Raw genomic sequence first — 19,829 nt, 5'->3', positions numbered from 1 at the left:
CCTGCAACTACTGGATCATGGACACACTCTTGCTAGAGGACTCTCCAAGCCCATGATCAGGCGGGATGTGAAAATGAGGAGTGGGGTGGGGTGGTGAGTTATGCACGACACTTGCCTCAGAGGAGAGCTCCTCTCACAAGGGAGACAGCTGCCCTACCAGGGCTTGTCACTCTGTCACTGCGCGCTGTGGCATCAGAGCTGCACCTGTGGACCCAGCATGTGGGCAGTGGGGAGGGTGCACTTTTATCTGAATACATTATGTTCCTCGACAGACAGGCAATAGAGATATTAAACGCTATCAGCTCCCGCGCTCAGAATTCATTTCGCGCTGGGTGATGAAGGCAGAAGATGAAAAGCTGTAGGATTTTATTACACTGAATTTTCAGTTTGTCAGTTTCCATCTACTGTATCAGGTGCCTAGGGACCAATCTGCATTCTGTTGGATGGAGATCTCTCTCCTCAGTACGGCTCTACTAACTGTTCACCACCTACTCTGTTTTATGGAGCTCGAACAACAACAAGCAGCCAGAAAAGCTGTTAGAATTGATGCTGCTGAAGGGTTCCTCGAGCGAAGGTGCCTGCGTTTTGCTGAACGGGCTTTTCAAGCATCGAAGCACTCAGTCCGACGTCCACCCAGACAGCACTAGCTCTGCGCGTGTCTACAGAGACTTCAGGGAGCCTTTGAACTTGTGTGCACGGGCACAGCAACACACACTGAACTCTGCAGATGACAAGCTATGGAATGAAGGTAGGGAGCAGCTCACCGATTGCCAAGACTGGACCGTTCTCAAGGGAGCTGGCAAGAGTAAGTACGGACTGCAAGAGGGCTGCTGTGGCCCAGACAGGATGAGCCCTTTGGAATAACCAACAACCAACCCAAAAAAACCCACCATAAATTTAGCCTTAACCAGACCCTTCCCACCTGTCCTGAGCGCTTTTGCTTGTAGCTAGTATCCCCTACCCTTTCCCTGATTTTGGTCTTTAAGATTAAGCCGTTTGGTTCAGGGACTGCATATGCTGGTTTGTAAATCGGGTCCAGATTCAGATTGGGAAATCGGTCCCACAATGGAAGTAACAAAACAAGCTCTCCAGAGCAGAATCTTCGTATAGCTGGGCAGCACCTAGCACATTATAGGAGCTTCCACAATAGAAACATACTGCCCAAGAGTGCTGCCAGCCTGTAGTTCCAGCCTACTCCAGAAGACGCAAGCCAGTAGCCTCTAGGACCTGCTCTGCAGGGAGGCCCTCCCAGCCAAAATTGAGTGTCCTGCATTTGCTGCCAAGTGAGATACGGAAGAGGTACCAAAGCTCTGCTCAGAGGGGACAGGACATTCTGCTCAGCAGGCTGCATCACTGCAGGGGCAGGATGCTAAGACTAACCGCCAAGTGGAGATGGGGAGACAGAGGAAGTGTGTAGCCTGCAACAGCCCACCCCGGCACATACATATTGGGGATGCCAGTTACGGTCAGTGGCTTTGAAAGCTTCCCCAGCCTTGAAAGCACGAGCAACCCACCAACTTTTTAAAATTGAAATGAAGCCAGAGTACCTCACCTGGCAAACTCATGGCAGGGGAGGTGCATTCACATCCTGTCAGAAAACACGCTAGCCCCATCACTGAAAGTTGCTGTCACCCATAGAATAGATGGTTAGCAGCCACATCTGGGCCACATGTTGCCAGTTTATGTTGCAGACTCCTGCAGGCAGGGACCACGTGTTCTGTCCAGTGTAGAGCACCCTCTGAGCACTTAAGAGAAACCTGATGCTGTTTGGAGAGAATTACTGAACTCCATTCCATTCAGGTTCTTCTACTGTGCCCGTCGCCAGGGAGGATTTAATGTCTAGATTCTAGCACAGCAACTGCTACAGCATTATCTTAAAATGACATTTATGAGGGCTGGTCACATGGGCTGCATTCTGACTAAAGGGCTGAAAATGTAATGATAAAGAGCAACAGCCAATTAGTGTAGGTGGCCAGAGGGGCACCACAAGGACCTGGCTGAGGTCCCACCTTATTTAGCGTTAACGACCTGGAAGGAGGGGGTAAACACCCCATTAATTACATTCACAGGTAACTAGGCAGCCATGCAAGCACCACGGAGGCTAGAGAAGTCAGAAACGTAAAAAAATATGGGTAGGAAATAAATGAGATTCAACCTGTGCAAATGCGAGCTAATGCAGCTGGGGCAGAACTAACCCAAAGCAGAGATGTGAGCGACACTTTCCGTGCAGTCACCTGATGTGCTGCTGCAAATTAGAGGTTACGCTGACAGAGATAGGGCCTAGAAGCCCATGCAATTTCAGCTGCATGTGCAGAAACTCCTCACAGGGCAGGGAGAATACTGACTCTCACAGGGGCACTTGGCTCCTAAACCAGCAGTCACTTTGAAACACCAGCGAGAGGCAGGCAAAGGGGAGTTCAGAGAATAGCAGTGGAGAAAACCAAAGCTGGAGGGATTTAATAGAAACAGGGAGCTCAGCTAGACATGGCTCTGACCTTAGCAGGGAGGAAAGTGGTAACAGCCCACCCTGTAGTGGGAGCGGAACAGACACCCAAATCAGCACCACCAGGAGCTGCAGGATGAAATACCCAGGAAGTTTCCCTTACAACAAGATGCAGGAGGCTGTGGCGGGTCTCCAGGGATAAGCGCTAAAGCCCCACTGCTCAAGGCTCTTAAAACAATCAGATCAAAGCCTTGGAGAAGGCACCGTGGAGAACTTTCCCAGCCCATGGGGATGGATGCACGGGCCAGACAGGTATTTCCCCCTCTCTAACTGCTATGACTGTCACTTTCCAGTAAGCTCCAGTAGGAGCCAGCACTGCAAGGCATAGGAGGATCAAAGTTATCTTAGAGCCCCCCTCCACCCCCCAAGAAAGCATCCAGGGAAGTGATAACCAGAACCCGCACATACACACACCCACCCACACCCCCCACAGGAAACAATCCCCCTTTGAAATGGACACGTCTTTAAATGCAGCAACCACAGTCAGAACCCTGCAGCCCAGGCTCAGAGTTATTGGAAATTAGTCATCTCTGTAGGCATGAGGCTCCCAGTGACATTGCATAGGGAGCAAGCTGCTCCAGCGTTCACTCATTCTAGCCTCCTGCTCCCGGCCAGTAACTGGATGTGCTGGCTTGTCCTGCACAGAGCTGCAGCTCAGAAGCCACAGCTTCAGGATCAGTGATTTGAAAAGGCTAGATAGATTTCACTTACTTCTGCTACAGGAGGCTCCCCAAACCCATCGGCTGCACAGAGGCCCCACTGTCCTGGTAGCGCTACACACGCTGAACAATGGTTTCTGCCCCAAAGAGCCTACAGTCTATTAATAAACAATCCAGTTGAGCCATGAATGGCCCTAGGCCTTCTGACTGGAGCTAGATGACAAGAACATAAGAGCGGCCACACTAGATCAGACCAAAGGTCCATCTGGCCCAGTATCCTGTCTGCCGACAGTGGCCAATGGCAGGTGCCCCAGAGGGAATGAACAGAATAGGCAATCAAGTGATCATCCCATCACCCATTCCCAGCTTCTGGCAAACAGGTGTGACCTGCAGCTTACACCAAGAATGAGAGGAGTTTCCTGAAAACCTGCTATTTACAGAGCACGCTGAAACGCTTCTCACTACAGCACACCACAGACTGAGCCCCAGCCCTTACACAGCAGTTCCCCTACGGTGGGCCGCAATCCCTCAAGTGCGGAACACGTCCGTTTGCACCACACCCCTTGAACTTGCATGTATGGTGCGTCCAAGGCCAGGATGCATGGCAGGTGCCATTCTGCTCCATGAAATGGCATCCTCCACCCAGTGTGATCTCACCCTAACCATATATACAAGGTCATACTGTGGAGGAAATGGTGCTCTCCGTGCAGAGTGACCTCACACGCACAGTGCATGCGAGGGCACCAGTTTTCTCTTCAAACTGGCACCCTCCATGCTGTCTAGGGTGCTGGCAAGTAATACTTCATTCAAATGGGGCAAAGAGTTTGGGAACCTCGGCCTGAGCAGCGTACCATCTAAACAAAGACATGGGCCTGGTGACCCAGAGGACGAGGCAGCTAACAGCCCTTGATGACATGGGTTAGCCCTTGCGGGCCTTGAAGGGAGTTTTACAGAGGGACCTAAGGAGGAGCACCAAATACAGGCTACCTGCTCTCAGCGGTCCAGGCCGGCATCAGAGGTAGGAAGGAAGCAGTAGGCCCAAGCAGATGGGAACAGATTGAAGTTCAAGGGCTACTTGGCTGCAGCTAAAGAATGTCAATTGTGGGAAAGCAAATCGGATGGACACGTAGGGGACTCAGCCGTGTCCTGGCTAGATGGCGATTCAGACCCGGTACATTAGTTGTTTTACACACCTGGATGCAGTGATCATTAGGGCACAAAGGTTGAAACAGGTGTTTGCTTATGTGGACTTATCTCAGAATCTGCAGTGGTACAATGTATGAAGTCATACGGTTAGGGACTGACCACTACCGCATTGCTGTCAGAAGCCAGGAAAGGGCCAGCACATTGGGTGAGAGCAGGAGGCAGTTTCCGGTTCTTGTGGGGTGTTTTTAACCATACACACAGCACATAGATGCAACCTTTGTGATCATGTCAGCCCATGCTTGTTTCAAATGGAGCCTCCCATCTGACAACAGCGCATACTGCTGGCCCCAAACCCCTGTATCAGGCCAGTGCTCCAGAGATCAGCACACGTGTGCCACTGTGTAGGACACTGCATTTCCCAAACACACAGCTGGTTGCAACTCCAGCCTCTGTCGCTAAACAAAAAACACACCCAAGCACTTTGAAGGGAAGTGGCAGCATAATGCTGCCTGAGGGATAGGACAACTGAATCTGAGCCCTGACGGTAGGGAGAGAATACTGCATATGATCACGGACCTTGATTTCAGGGCTGCAAGGGGTACATTTAGAAGGTCACCTCAGCAGTAAACTTCAATCATCTGCAGACCAAGTAGAGATGAAGGAGGCGAGGACAGTGTCCCAGAAGAGTGGAAAGTCATTAACCCCTGTGCTCTGGCGCACATGGTACTTTAAGTTAGGAAATATAATTTTAAAATTCATACACAGGCAAAGCCTAGAGCTGGCAACGCTGCCAGGATGTAACTGTTCTGCTGGTCTTCCGGGAAGGCGAGGGGAAAGCAGGCTACTTAACAAGGACACTACACATTCTGCTCAGCGCACCAGCGCTGGCTGCTCAGCAAGGCTGTGTGGCAGTATCTCAGAGGCTACCACACAGGACAGTTCTACAGGGCACTGGGGCTGTCACGATGCCACCTGTCACCAGTGCTACCCTGGGACAGGGCAACAAGGCAAGGCCAACATCAAGGGTCATGGTGAATTCTCCATCACTGACCATTTTTAAATCAAGGTTGGAAGCTTCTGAAAGAACTGCTCTAGGAATTATCGTGAAGAAGTTCACTGGCCCATGTCACACAGCAGGTCAGACACGCTGGCCAAAATGGTCCCTACTGGCTGTGTGATCGATGAAAAGTGAGCTCCCCCCGCCAGTCAGCTCCTAGCACTCCAAGCCCTCTAACCTGGCCACATTTCCCTCCTGCAATGTAAATGGGATGCTCAATTCACCAGGGCGCAAAGGAAACAGCAGGAGGGACCATCTAATCTTGGAAGTTATTCACGATTCCATGCATACAAATTAATGCAACATTACAGAAGTCAGGAATTTCCAAGTGTTGGTTCCCACAGCAACCCCAACTCCACCCGCTAAACACATGTAGGATTTTGGATGTTGTTGCTTGTTTGCCTTTATATGTGTGTGGGTAACGAGGCCAGGTAGGGCTCCCCTAATTGCACCACACAACAGTGACTTCACACCTCACAGATCAGTCAGCGTAGGCAGAGCAGAGGCTGCTACAGGAAAACAAAATCTTAACTTTCAAGCATGCTGCGTCTTAACCTTAATGCAGCATTATACTATGGAATAAACTCCCACGAAAAATTCCTTGTGGGCTCGTCTCTAGAGAATCAGAACAGCCATGGGAATAGGTGACCAAATTCAGCTACAAGCACTAAATGCATTTGGAATTTAGAGTTTACTGTGAGGCCCTTGGGAGCTACTATAATATAAAAAGACATGACCCTTGCTCCCAGGAACTTACAGGCCAATTGCAGATAAGATGCAACAAGGGGGAAACAGGGCAGAATCTAGGGCCCCCACCACCACAGCCCTAACATTTTACAGACAGGGAACAGAGTCATTCTGCGCCAGAGGCAGGATCAGAACCAACTCCAGTGCCTTGAAACAGCATGGGTTAAGCAGCAAGCTCTGAGGAACGCACAGCTGTTTGTGTGAATTTCAATGCCTTCACATTAATATTAAAGTGCTACGGTTCAGTGCACAGTGTTGTAGATACAGTTCATGCTTACTTACAAGAGGCCTCAAATGGAGATCGGTTAAAATGAGTGGAAACTGGACTGGGTGTGCACAGTGTAACATGTAAAAATCCTGATGCTGAGGTCTTTGGGAAATCAGAGGTCGACACCTTGCTCTGATTAACGAGTCCACATGAGTCTGATGTTTTAAGACATTCAATCAGAGAACAAGAGTTTGAAATCTGCCCAAGGTCTCAAAAAGCCTGTCACTAAACCGGGGCCCTCTTGGAATTCTCAAAACCATTGGGCTGGGAACAGTAAGAGATGCTCCAGCCCAAGGGGTATCGTGGAGAGTTCCAAAACCTCATTTTCAGGCACTGATAATGAGCACTTTGCCAGCCCTGGCTACAGCACTGCTCTTAAGCGTAATGCTTACACAGAGCTCCATCTCTGTGGCACTTCACAGGCAACCTTCTGCAGTGCTAAAATCAAATCTAAGTATGGCTGTGGGTGCTGTAACCCTTTTACTGGAGAGAAGATCACAAAGAACACATACTAAAGCAGAGAAGAGGCTGCACAGGAAGGCATAACTAGAATTGCACTGAAATGGGATTGTCTCAGTGGGGACATTTGTCCTATTCGCATTGGTATCTGTTTTATACTGCTCTCATCACTAGTATCTGAGCTCCTTCCACTGGTGTATTAAGCCACACTGCTACACACCTGTCCCGCGGGGTTCGTTCTCTAATCCTCTCCCTAAGGGCAGAAGCATGTGCAGTGGAGTGCGCGCTTTGGTAGTTTGTTTTGGTTTTTGATACGAGCGCACCTGTTGCTGTGTTTGTATCAGAGAAGGCAAGTCAAAGAAATGGGCCTTGCCCTTGGATTGGAAGGTAGTGAAGTTTGTGATGGTCCTTAGCTCCTGGGAAATTTCCTTTCAGTCTCAGACCACGCCAGGGAAGGTTCTGTCTCCCACACAGACGAGCTTCACTCGTATTGCAGGGCATTCCACTGGGCCAGAGAACCACAGTCAACCTCTTCTTTAGTATCCTGGGCTCAGACCATGGAGCATTTTGAAGGTAATGACCAAGACCTTGCATTTGATTTGAAGTTCAGGGAGAAGCCAGTGTAGAGCGCACAGGACAGGTGTGATACATTTGTGGTAGCATACATCGCTGAGTTACTACTAGTTGGAGTTTCCTAACTGTGGAAGGTTTCATGCCTTGCTGTAGTCCAGCTGAAGTGTGACAGGCATGAACAACTGAGCCAGGTTTTCACCTGCCAGGATGGGATGGGGGACTCCCAGCCAACCAGAGAGGATAGAAAGCATCACTCACAGCTGCTGTGATCTGAGAACACAGCATCAGCAAGGAATCCAAAAGAACTCCTAGACTACAGACTTAATTGAGCAAGTGGGGGTCTGACCCTTCAAAGGAGACTGCACCATGGCCAATGCCTCAAAATACTTTCCTCTACCCCCCAGCATCACTTCTGTTTTGCTCAGGTTCAGCTTCAACCAGCTGTTCTTGAGACATGATCATTTTCCCCCCAGTTAAGCAATAATCTCATCCCCACCTCCCTCCCAGTTGAAGAAACTGTTTCCATAGCCCTGAGGACAGGCACCCTGCTGAGCAAGAGGAAGGAAGGAGGAAAAACCAGGAGGATTTAACATGTTCTCACTCAGTTCCCTCTCTGCAACCTTTCGTGGAATTCTCATCTTTCAATGAAGAAATATTAGAAAGAGCAGTGGAATAAGAACTGGTCACTGAACTGACTGGGATTCTCTGGGCGCACCCATCGCTTGCATAGAACCCCTACAAACAAGCCATGCAAGGAGCTAGGAACTTTGGAACAGCAGGGTCCATTGGAACTGTGCACACACCTGCTTATACCACCACCAGGGATATGTTTCTCTCAACACGAGGAGAACTCCAGGCTGCTTCCTGTTAATAGTCACCACACCCTGGGCTAGTCCTTTCACACCATTCAAATAACACTTGGCAATTCTGTAGCATCTACCATCCCAGAGTCTCAAAGCACTTCACAAACCAAACTGACTCCCTGTGAGGTAGGCAGATCCCCTGTAGAGGTGTGCAGGGGGGACGACGGACACAGGCAGCAAGGGGCAATTGACTCACCCAAGGTCATGCAGAAAGCAACAGGGCTGGGATTGGAGGCCCCACTTGACTCCCAAGCCTCTTGCTTTACCCTCTAGGTAGAGACCCTTCTCCATGAGAAAGAGGACGAAGCTGAGCAAAGGGAGGCTTACATTGAATGTGATGGAAAACCTTGCCCCAGAGCAAGTGGATATCGCATGCTGGAACCCCTTCCTGTGGGGATTCTGCATCAGGTGCTCAGGAGACTACCTGCTTTAGGTAAGAGTCACATCTTCTGTACAGCATCTACCCCCCCCCCCACACACACACACACACACACACAACACTAGCAGTCAGAACGGCAACACCCTCTCAGAATGGATGTGCCAGGAGCTGCCAGAGTCTTTGCCCTGGGTCATGGGCGAACTCAGAAGCCATCCTGCTGTTCAGCGATTCATCCCCTCCCCAAGCCTCAGTCCTATTTTAAACTAATAAGTTACCTCGCCTGCAAACAGGGCACAGGACCAAAGGAACCTCACCTGGGTGCCTTCTCCTTCCAGTCTAGGTGGCCGGATACTGGACAGATGTATGGTTTTGTAGTCTCCAGAGTTCAGCTTAACCACAATGGCATCTGCGTTTAGCACTTGCATCACCTAGAGATGAGGAGGAAGATACAGGGGTGAATATTGGTTGAGCACAAGCAAAGAGTCCAACATCCATCGCAGCTGCATCCAACCCCCTGGTGCAAGGCCAGCAGCCTGCTGGTCCCAGCACGCATGTGAACCCACCAGGCACCCAGCTCACCAGCATCACCAAAACCAGGGCTGGCCTTCCTCAACCCAGGCACTTCAGCCTATAGGTGCTCAGCAACACAGTCCAGCCACTAAGCCTGGTGAGGGTGACACTGGGCATAATACAGTCCCCAAAGGCTTTGAGAAGCTCCACTAAACTCTCCTTGCCATAGGGAACATGATGGTGAGTTACAAAGGAAGTAGTAGGTGGCCCTGCTGTTCAGTGTTCCTACCTGAGAGCCCTGAGGATTTGGCTGTGCTATTGGTTCTACAGGACTGGAACTCAGCCAGCCCGTGGGTCTAGCATACGCAGACAGCCCTGGCACTTTAAAAGCATGACAATGCCAGGGTTGGCCAAGACCCTGTATAAACCTCTGCCACCTCGGGGCCTGGCCCCTTCTCCTATTAATGCCGGACACCAGACTTCTCACCCACCGCAAGGCAATCGGGAGGAAGAACGCTTTGCTCCAATCTACTGGGAGAGCATTGGGCACTGGCAACCTTTGAGTCTCTCACAGCAGGCAATACGACACAGCAAATCCAAGCCGGCAGCCAAGATCCTACAGGACCCTGTGCTACTCCTCTCTCTGCATGTACAGCGCCTAGCACAACAGGATCCGGCGTCTGAAACAAAGCCCTGAGGCACCATGAGATCAATACAGACAGAGCTCACATGAGGACACCAGTATTTGAGATGAGCTTACTTGTGGAGCAGTGGGGGCGCGGAACACAGCCAGAGTGAGGCAAGGACTGTCTCTTACGTACTCGTACAGTGGTTAACACATTGGGGCTCTCATCTGGGCTGGGGCTTCCAGGGATGACCAAAGCAAACTAACAAGCCGAACACTAGGAAGACTGGTGGCAAAGCGGGGCAGGATTCCAGCAGCCCAGAGTGAGACATGCATGCTGCAGGGCTTTTTATTTCAATTTTTTTAGCTATTTTTATCATATGCAACATTACAGATCTGACCTGATCCGAACTGCAGCAAAATTCAGGTGATTTTCATCAAGGCTAAGGCATGTGTAGATGGGATTTGCAGAACTGGCACAAATATTTACCAAGTTCCAGCATAAAAATCTACCCAGCCACCCCCATATCTTGATAAAAATTAACATTTTATTTATCAATTAAAGAAATCCAGGTGCCTTGGGCAAGTGTGCAAGCAGACATTTGCAAGCCTTCTCACCCAGAATCTGGAGCTCTCCAAAGCCTTGCCACTTCCACCACGTATACATGGGGAATGGGAGAGAAATAAAAAGGAACAGACTTTCATAACTCGCAGCTCTTTTGCCCCAGCAAGCACATCAATTTCTCAAAACATGCTTAGTCAAAGGGATAACAAGATTATACAAATCAAAATTAAAACAGACACCAAGAATTGTCTGGGCTTCCTTCAGCCGAGATAACAGCCCTCCAGGGAGCTTTACTACCAATGGTCTCAACCCCTTCTGGGACCTGGCTTTTTGGTTTTGCTGACAGAACCCTCCCCGAAGCAGGCTGCATGCTAAGATGAGAGTAATCAAGTCTCATGCTTCTGGGCATAAACATTGCTGTGGGGTCAGGAAGGGTTCCTACCCTCTCTATACAACACTGCACAACAGACCAGGCACATACATGTGTTTTCACCTTCCTCTGAAGCATCAGGAGAGGCCAGCATTGCAGGCAGGACCCCAAGCTGAGTGGGCTATAGGTCTGATCTAGCAGGGAGAATCCTGACCTGCATTACATTGTTACCACACACACTATTTCTACAGAGCCCAAAAGTATGTGAGGAAGCTTAGAGAATAACCAGATGAGCTGTACTTGACCTGAACTGACATGGGACATGCTGGCTGGAGTAGACGCAGTAAGGAAGGAATGTGATGAGGGTTATAGCAATATGATCATGCAGTTGCTTAGCTTAGGTATATGCAGCCCTTGATCATTAGAAGTACGTATCATTTAATATGCATGCTGACCGACTCTTGCATTACTCGCAGGTTGGAGCAGTCAGATCAAACTCCTCCAACCTTAGCATTCAGTTTTTGCCCTAAGTTACTATACCAGAGAATAGCCAGCAGCTTTTAAATCGCCCAGAAAGGAGGGACATGCAGGAGCTCCCCTGAACTCTGCGAGCTCCTTCCCAGGACAACTGCAGAGAGCTAGTGTTCTAATATACAACATGCAGCTTTCACACGGCAGCATGAAGGCCTTTGCAGGGAGTGACAGAAATTAGAGAACAGAGTATTTAGAAGCAGAACATGGAGGAAACAATTCGGTGGCTTAGAGGGACTGGAGGAGTAGAGGGAGCAAAGCACCAGCTACACAGGGCAGCATGAGCAAGTGATGATTCCCCAAGTGTGCAGAGCTGCAGGAGATGGGGCACAGAGGCCAGGACGGGAGGAGCAGAGCAAGGGGGATGCAAATGCAGAGCAGCAGAGTGGAATGACAGGTTTCAGAGTAACAGCCGTGTTAGTCTGTATTCGCAAAAAGAAAAGGAGGACTTGTGGCACCTTAGAGACATGCTCAAATAAATTGGTTAAAGCTTTCGTGAGCTACAGCTCACTTCATCGGATGAATACTGTGGAAATTGCAGAAGACATTATATACACAGACACCATGAAACAATACCTCCTCCCACCCCACTCTCCTGCTCGTAATAGCTTATCTAAAGTGATCATCAAGATGGGCCATTTCCAGCACAAATCCAGGTTCTCTCACCCTCCACCCCCCCACAGACAAACTGACTCTCTTGCTGGTAATAGCCCATCCAAAGTGAGCACTCTCTTCACAATGTGTATGATAATCAAGGTGGGCCATTTCCTGCAGGAATCCAGGTTCTCTCACCCCCTCACCCCCCTCCAAAAACCACACACACAAACTCTCCTTACAACGTGCACGAAAATCAAGGTGGGCCATTTCCAGCACAAATCCAGGTTTTTTAACCCCCCCACACACACACACACACACACAAACTCACTCTCCTGGATGAGCTATTGCCAGCAGGAGAGTGAGTTTGTGTGTGGGGGGGGGGGTTAAAAAAACCTGGATTTGTGCTGGAAATGGCCCACCTTGATTATCATGCACGTTGTAAGGAGAGTTTGTGTGTGTGGTTTTTGGAGGGGGGTGAGGGAACCTGGATTCCTGCAGAAAATGGCCCACCTTGATTATCATACACATTGTGAAGAGAGTGGTCACTTTGGATGGGCTATTACCAGCAAGAGAGTCAGTTTGTCTGTGGGGGGGCGGAGGGTGAGAAAACCTGGATTTGTGCTGGAAATGGCCCATCTTGATGATCACTTTAGATAAGCTATTACCAGCAGGAGAGTGGGGTGGGAGGAGGTATTGTTTCATGGTGTCTGTGTATAAAATAATGTCTTCTGCAATTTCCACAGTATGCATCCGATGAAGTGAGCTGTAGCTCACGAAAGCTCATGCTCAAATAAATTGGTTAGTCTCTAAGGTGCCACAAGTACTCCTTTTCTTAGAGTGGAATGAGTCCATGGAGAGTTCTGAGAGCCTGGCAAGGTGACGGAGGGTGGGAAGCAGAGGGCTAGGAAGCCAAGGAAGGGGTGGAGGACACACTCCAGCTTCCTGAAGCAAGAGAAATCTGACCCTAGCTCTCTGGATCCATGGAAGCTTAGTGGAGTAGTTAAAGAGACTGCCAGGGAATTGCAGTAGCAGAAATGCTGATGGACTGAATTTACAGAAATTGTATAGCAGCTCACTGCCCTGCACCCCCCCCCCCACCGGACTCAGTGCTTTAGGAGCCTCTCTACCTCCCCCTCACCATGGCTCCATCCTGATGGCTTTATTCCCTACCCATCTCCATTCCCCCCCACGAACCCCTCTCACTAGATCTCAGCTGCAGCAGCTGCTCGCTCCTCCTCCTCTGACCCCGCAGCTTCCAAGCCGGCCACAACACTGCACAACAGCCACCTACCGCTCCAGCCACCTCCAGCCAACACACTCACTGTCCTCACCTGCCAGGCCTGCAGAGCTGAGCTGCCCTATACCTAAATCCCCCTAGACCCGCTCTGCCAGGCCTCCACCCCCTGCAGGAGACCCCAGCCCTTCCCTCCATTTATTGCAGACCCTTTCCAGGCACTGTGCTAACCACAGCAGCCTGTGACCTTATTGCTCTACGTCTTCCCCACTCACCCTCTCTCCTTCCCTCCCCCAGGTGCTCCACCCTGGTTATGTCCACCACCACCAGGGTACCTGAGCACCACTCAGCTTGGCCTGTTAGCTCCTCAGAGCAGAGCCGGTCAGTCTAAAACATAGTGCACTAAGTAACTGACCGACCAAGAGCTCCAAGACAGCGTGGCCGCTGGGGTACCTCTACACAGCAATTCATTCCTGGCGGCTGGCCCAGATCAGCTGGCTCAGGCTCACAAGGCTGTAAAATTATCATGTAGACATTTGGGCTCCATCTGAAGCCCGAGTCCTGAGATCCCAAGAGGAGGAGGGTCCCAGACCCCAGTTCCTGCCCAAGCCTAAATGGCTACACAGCCATTTTTACCCTCGCATGGCAATCCTGGAGAGCCCACGTCAGCTGACCTGGGCTAGCCATGGCCGTGCCACAGGTCTTATTCCAGTGCAGACATACCCGGGGGGACCTTCCTGCTCAGAGCAGCACGGCTAGGACTCAGGAGGTCTGGGTTTACTGTCAGCTCTCCCACTGACTTGCGGCATGCCTGGGGGCAAATCCATCCCCTCCGTGCCTCTGCTCTCACACACACACACCCCCCCCCCCCCCACAACTCATCTGTTCGGACTGGGACAAGGACTGTCTCCTCAAGAGTGTGCCACGCACACAGCACAGCAGGGCTCTGGGCACAGCTGGCACTGCAGTAATAAAATACCAGTGCATGCCCCACGTCAGACAGATTTCCATGGCAATTGCTAGAATCTGTCAATGGCTCTTGCAGTGGTTAACAAAGGGTACTGGGGAACTCCCATTGCAAAAAGCTAGACAACAATACGCACTGAAGCGGGTGCCCTCCTCCGCAGCTGGATGAATGAACCCATGGCAATAGCACGGTTACCACGGTCAGCCATGCTAGGCGGGGGAGTCAGTCAGAGGCCCACGCTTTGTCTCCTGCTCCGCGGCCAGTAGGGGCTGGGGTCACTGCATAGGTAGCAGTCCCTTCGGAAGGAGTCATGGGGCAGGCAGAAGAAACCTGGGAGTCCACCATTCAGCCACAGGCACAAGCACCATCACCGACTGGAGGAGACACCATCCATTCGGAGTGCCAGCTACTCTCTCTTGTAAAGAGTGGCAGGGAGGAGATTGGCAGGACAAAACAGTTACCTGCCTACAAGTGTTGTTCTTCGAGAAGTGATAGAGCCATGTATCCTGCTTGGGTGTGTGCGCCCAGCCGAAGAACGTTACCTAGCAGCCCGTAGGGGCAGCACTCCTGCCATGCGGTCCTAGCCCCTCCCCTGGTGATGTAAGGGCAGCGCTGTTCCCTCAGCATCAACCACCAGAAGCACAGACTCCGATGCAGAGGGGACAGAGGCTGGGTCGTGGAATACATCCCGAAGAACACCAGTCACAGGTAGGTAGCATTTTGCTTTGAGTAGATATAACTGTCTATTTTACCTTACTGCCTCCCGAACAGTTCTCCCAGGAGGTGGGGCGTGGAGTCTATTTAAACAAGGACTGCGTTCCCAACATTTGCAGCTGCTCTGCACTCAGCAGGGATGGCACAGCAGTCTGTAAAAGTACGCACAGAGGACCAAGTGGCAGCCCTGCAAACGTCCACTGTAGGAATGTCACTTAGGAATGCCGTCAACACTGCCTGGGCTCTCGGGGCATGAGCTCCTACCCTTTAGGCTACTTGTGTGCGGTCACAATACAGGAAGTTATCCACCTGGAGACAGGCTGTGACGAGACTGCTTAACCCTTCCTTGGGTCTGCATATGAGAAACAAAGGTTTGGTCCTATCCAGATAGGAAGCTAAGCTTCACCTGACATCCAGCATGTGAAGATGCTGTTCGTCTGGGGTAGAACGCAACAGAAAAGAACAATGGTAAATATATTGCTTGGTTCAAGTGAAATTGGGAAGCTACTTTAGATAAAAATGTAGAGTGCGGCCACAGGGTTACTTTGTCTTTGAAAAACTGCATGTAAGGGGGATCTGCCATCAAAGCCTGTAACAACGCCACCCTCCTCGCAAACACTGTTGCCACAGGAAAGGCAGTTTTTTGACACAAAGGAGAAGCATTGCCAGAGGCTCAAATGGAGGCCCCAGGAGAGCTGCTAAGACAGTATTAATGCCCCACAAAGGAATCAGCTCTAACTGGTGGGTGGAGACAAGTGACTCCTTTCAAGAACCTTATTGCCATGGGGTTTGAAAACACTGAAATCGCAGGTGCATAGGCACCAATTCTGTGGGTGCTCCGGGGCTGGAGCACCCATGGAGAAAAGTTAGTGGGTGCTCTGCACCCATCGGCAGCCAAGCTTCCCTCCCCGCCGCCCAACCTCCTCCCGCACTGAGCGTGTCACGTCCCCACTCCTCCGCCTATCTCCCAGAGCTTCCCACCTGACCGCCACCAAACAGCTGTTTGGCAGCTTTAGCATGCTCCAGGAGGGGGGAAGCAGTGGGAATGTGGCACGCTCAGGGGAAGAGGCAGGGATTTGGGGATGGAGTTGGAATATTGGCAGGGAGGGGGCGGAGTTGGGACAGGGACTTTGGGGAAGGGGTTGGAATGGGGGCGGGGAAGGGGTGGGGCCAAGCACCCACATGAAAGAGGGGAAGTCAGTGCCTATGGCGGTTAACTAATCACAAGACCAGAAGGCTATGTGAAAGTGGTGTTGTAGCTGTGTTGGTCCCAGGATATTGGAGACAAGGTGAGTGAGGTAACTTTTACTGGACCAACTTCTGTTGGAGAAAAACTTTCAAGCCACACAGAGCTCTTCCTTGGGTCTGGGAAAGATACTCCAATCACTGTCTGAACCCATCATTCCTGATCCTCAGAGCTGAGATGTGGCAGACCATAGGGATATGTGACTTGGCAAGTTCCAAAAAAAGTTGGGTCAGATTTGGCCAAGGTCTGGAGGGTCTCCTTTGCAGATGGGCAGTTTTGTTGCTTTTTAAAACCGTTTTCATTCTGCAAAGGAAACGTGTGCATCCCTTGACGAACTGTTAGTGAAATCTAGAGCAAACTCGCATACTGAATGAGGCAGGGCTCCATGGGTGCACGATCAGTGGGGAGCCCTGTCCCTTTGTAGTAGTAACGGTCATGCACTATGGTGTCACAGCAAGTGAGGCAAGGCTATTTAATGCACCTGTCTTTACTGTGCTATTAACATGTGCTTTAGGAGATTAATGGTCGTATTAGGTTTATTTGCATCTACAATAGATCAATGTTAGAACAGATTAAGATTGGCTTTAACAGATGTGCAGTGAAGGCAAAGTAACATCCCTTGTGCAGTAGCTCGAGTTCTTCAAGATGCAAGTCCCTATGGGTGCTCCACGTCAGCTGCTCAGCACATGACTACTGCCATAGCCATGGAGCAAACAGCTGATGTGGGGGACCCGTCGGGACACGACTGGAAAAAGGCAGCGCTCCATCAGAGCCCTGAGCACCTCAAATGAGCTGCTGGTCTCTAACCTATTATCTTCCACCATTTCCCTTTTGAAACCCCAGGAACTTCCACATAAAAACTCCATTAACAGAAGGCTGCTGTTGCACATGCCAACACTTAAAGCCAGGAAATGCAAAAAGGCATCATGCACAACCCAGATCGATCCTCAGGGCACCCCAAAATCTCAGGACTGTATGTTCAGTATAACAGCAAGAGAAAACAGGGCTGGCAGATTTAGCCCCTCTACATTTGCTGAGGAGCAAGCCTAGAAGCTCTCATCTCCTGAATGGCAATTAAAGGCAGCTGCCCTGAACATCCCAGCACAGCCAACTTACCTTTGCACTTCAAAGTGAAAAGCAGCCTGCTCACATGATTAAAGCTATGGCAGGGCATGTGCACAAGGGGCAGAGGCAAGCTTTGCCTCAGCAACCTCAACTTTGCATTTCCCAACATGGGCACTTCAGTGCATAGCCTTGGTAGCAAATACATTCCACACAAAAAACTAAGTGCTGATAACACAGTCAGCTCTGTACAGGACAGACCCCCAGTGCATTCAGGCTGCGAATTGTGTATAAGCGCAGGGGCACTCAGAAGGAATAGCCTCTTTAATCCTTTAGAGATTATTTCCGCTACTTTTCCTTCCCACAGACCCCACTGTTTATCTGACAAATTAAAACCTATTATTTAGGGCCAGAACTCTTGACGCTTCTCAAATGAACCGAAAAAATAATCAGGGCTCTCACTTTCGTACCATCATCTGAACACGATGGCAGCAGGATCTGAAATTATCCAAAGCCAATTTGCCATGGTCTGAAGAACTGCCTGTAACACAATACTACAGTGTCAGCTAAGCAAGGTTTTCTCCCCCCACCCCAAAACCCTTACATGACATCATTACGGTCAGTGGAACAAGGGGCTCCACTGGCTGCCAAGCACAGCGATGGCGTAAGCAACCAAGCCAGCAGCTTTTGCAGCATTGATCATGTCAGGTTTCGTTAGTGTGCTACACAGACATTGCGATGAACACTCAAATGTGAAAGTGTCATGCCAGGCGGAGGAGCGTATGGTGTGGTCTGGCAGGTATAGCACAGGGAAGCCACCTGGTTCTGTCCCCAGCTCAGTTTCCCCATCTGAGAGACAGCAAGTACTTAGCTACCTCTCCGGGGCACTGGGAGGATTGATGAGTGTTTATAAAGCACCTTCCGTAGGAGGGTCGCAAGGCGCAATGCATCTGACGAACATCCATTTAAGCTCCTGCACTTTAAAGCACTCAGACATTTGTCCTGATTTTCCTTGTCACTTACAATTCTCAGAGAGGAAAGAGGGACCAAAAATTGACACTGCAAAAATGGTGCCACTCAGGGGCTTCCCAGGGTTTGCTTCTGAAACGCTGACTGCACACTTCTGCTGAAGTGGCATGTGAGCAGAAGACAGAAGGCTGGTGTTACCAGTCAAGGACACAGGAAGGCAACGGGGGCACGTCACGTTTAGGGGCCCGAGCTTCATGCTAAGCCAGGAGCAGCTGAAGTGCAGCTGGCCAGAGGCTGCCTGTGGAGTTCTACCATTAGCACAGCAGCTTTAACAGAGATATGGACTGGGGAGACCCATTATTTGTGTGACCACCACGCCTGCAGACCCCAGATAAGAGCAGGGCACCACGTGGGGCACTGAGGTACAGTGAGACAGGCCCTGCCCCAGTGAGCTCAGTCTCAATCAAGACAGTGAGGGGAATGCCAGAGGGGAAGCGACTTGGCCAAGGTCACCGGCAGAGCAGGGAATGCAGTGCCCTAGCCAGCAATTTACAGTCTAACAGACAAGACTTGGGGGGGTGGGGAGGAAATATCCCCATGTTACAGAAGGGCATGGAGGTCCAGGGAGCATTACCTGCCTGTGGTCACCCTGTAGGTCAGCAGCAGAGCTGGGAAAAACTCCCATCTCCTGAGTTCCAGCCCTGTGCTTTAAGACCACTCCGAGCCCTGACTACAGATGCCATCACTCAACCAGCCACCAGCATCTGGCTATGCAAGTTAAGCAGAGCCCTCGGTTGGGGTGCTCCTGGATGAGGCCAGACTCCGGGGCCTTCCCAGCCCTCTGGACTGTTCTCATGGCATCAGAGCTGAGCTGTTGGCCGTGCACACATTAAACCTTCTATAAGACCACCAGGCGAGTTCTTGGAATTGGCGCAGCGAGGGAGGGGAAGCCAGCCACACGCCCAGGGGACCATATGGTAAGAAACAGCAGCGATCAGCAGAAATGACATGGGAAAGGCAGCAGAGCCAGCACACTGCTACAGGAAGCCAAGTTTCAGATGTGAAGTTAACGTGCTTTCCCCCTAACCCGAAGAGACAGGGAGAGCTCTCCCTCATCCTCCCTCCCCAGGGCTGCCAGCTAAGCAAGGATGGGGCCAGCCCCTCCCGAGGGGAGCTCCCTAGGCAAACCGGTGCTGGCACCCAGGAGCCTCTCAGAAGGCTGAAGGGCACGGGGTGAGGCCCTAGCCAGAGTCACCCAGCTCTAGTCCTGCCTGTGGCGGCTCACCCCCAGCCTCAACAGCTCTGACACACCAGGGAGCACCCCAGTAGAATTACATGGGTCTGACACTCTTCTCCACTCGCCCCAGCCTGCCCCAACCTCCCGAGATTCATTTGCTACAGACACCAGGAAACGTTCAGCAGAACTGGGAGGAAGGAAGAGGGCCAAACCCAAGGCAGACATCTCTGTGCAGAGACCCGTTCCCAACTCAGTGGTGTCAGTCCAGCCCCAGCTACAGCTGCCCCAGACCAGGAGGCGGATCTGAGAAAGGAGGGGTGGGGACACTTGCCTTGGTTCATTTAATTCATTTCCAACTTAAAGGGCTCCCAGATCAGACAGTGATGGGCATCTTCCAAATGCAAGGAGCCGGCATCACCCCCTGGTAAGAAGGCACCTGCACTGGCCTACCCCAGGAGGACACTTCAACCATCTCAAGAAGGTCAAAGGGTCCAGTCACCTGCCAGGCAAGAGACCTTCAGTTGAAGAACTGGTGCCACATTCATACA

The 19,829-nt window shown here is 50.9% G+C and overlaps 1 protein-coding gene across 1 annotated transcript in view; it reads right to left on the bottom strand.

Annotated features, from left to right (window-relative positions):
- SND1 (staphylococcal nuclease and tudor domain containing 1) overlaps positions 1-19,829 on the bottom strand; it is a 494,703-nt gene that overhangs the window by 417,367 nt on the left and 57,507 nt on the right. Inside the window, exon 10 of the mRNA XM_074942785.1 lies at positions 8,969-9,082. Coding sequence (XP_074798886.1) covers positions 8,969-9,082 — 114 coding nt within the window. The remainder of the gene's footprint in view (positions 1-8,968; positions 9,083-19,829) is intronic.

The sequence above is a fragment of the Natator depressus genome, chromosome 1, assembly GCF_965152275.1.
Source record: "Natator depressus isolate rNatDep1 chromosome 1, rNatDep2.hap1, whole genome shotgun sequence".
NCBI classification, from domain to species: Eukaryota; Metazoa; Chordata; order Testudines; family Cheloniidae; genus Natator; species Natator depressus.
Note: the sequence above shows the minus strand (reverse complement) of the source record. Positions and strands in the feature narration are given on the sequence as shown.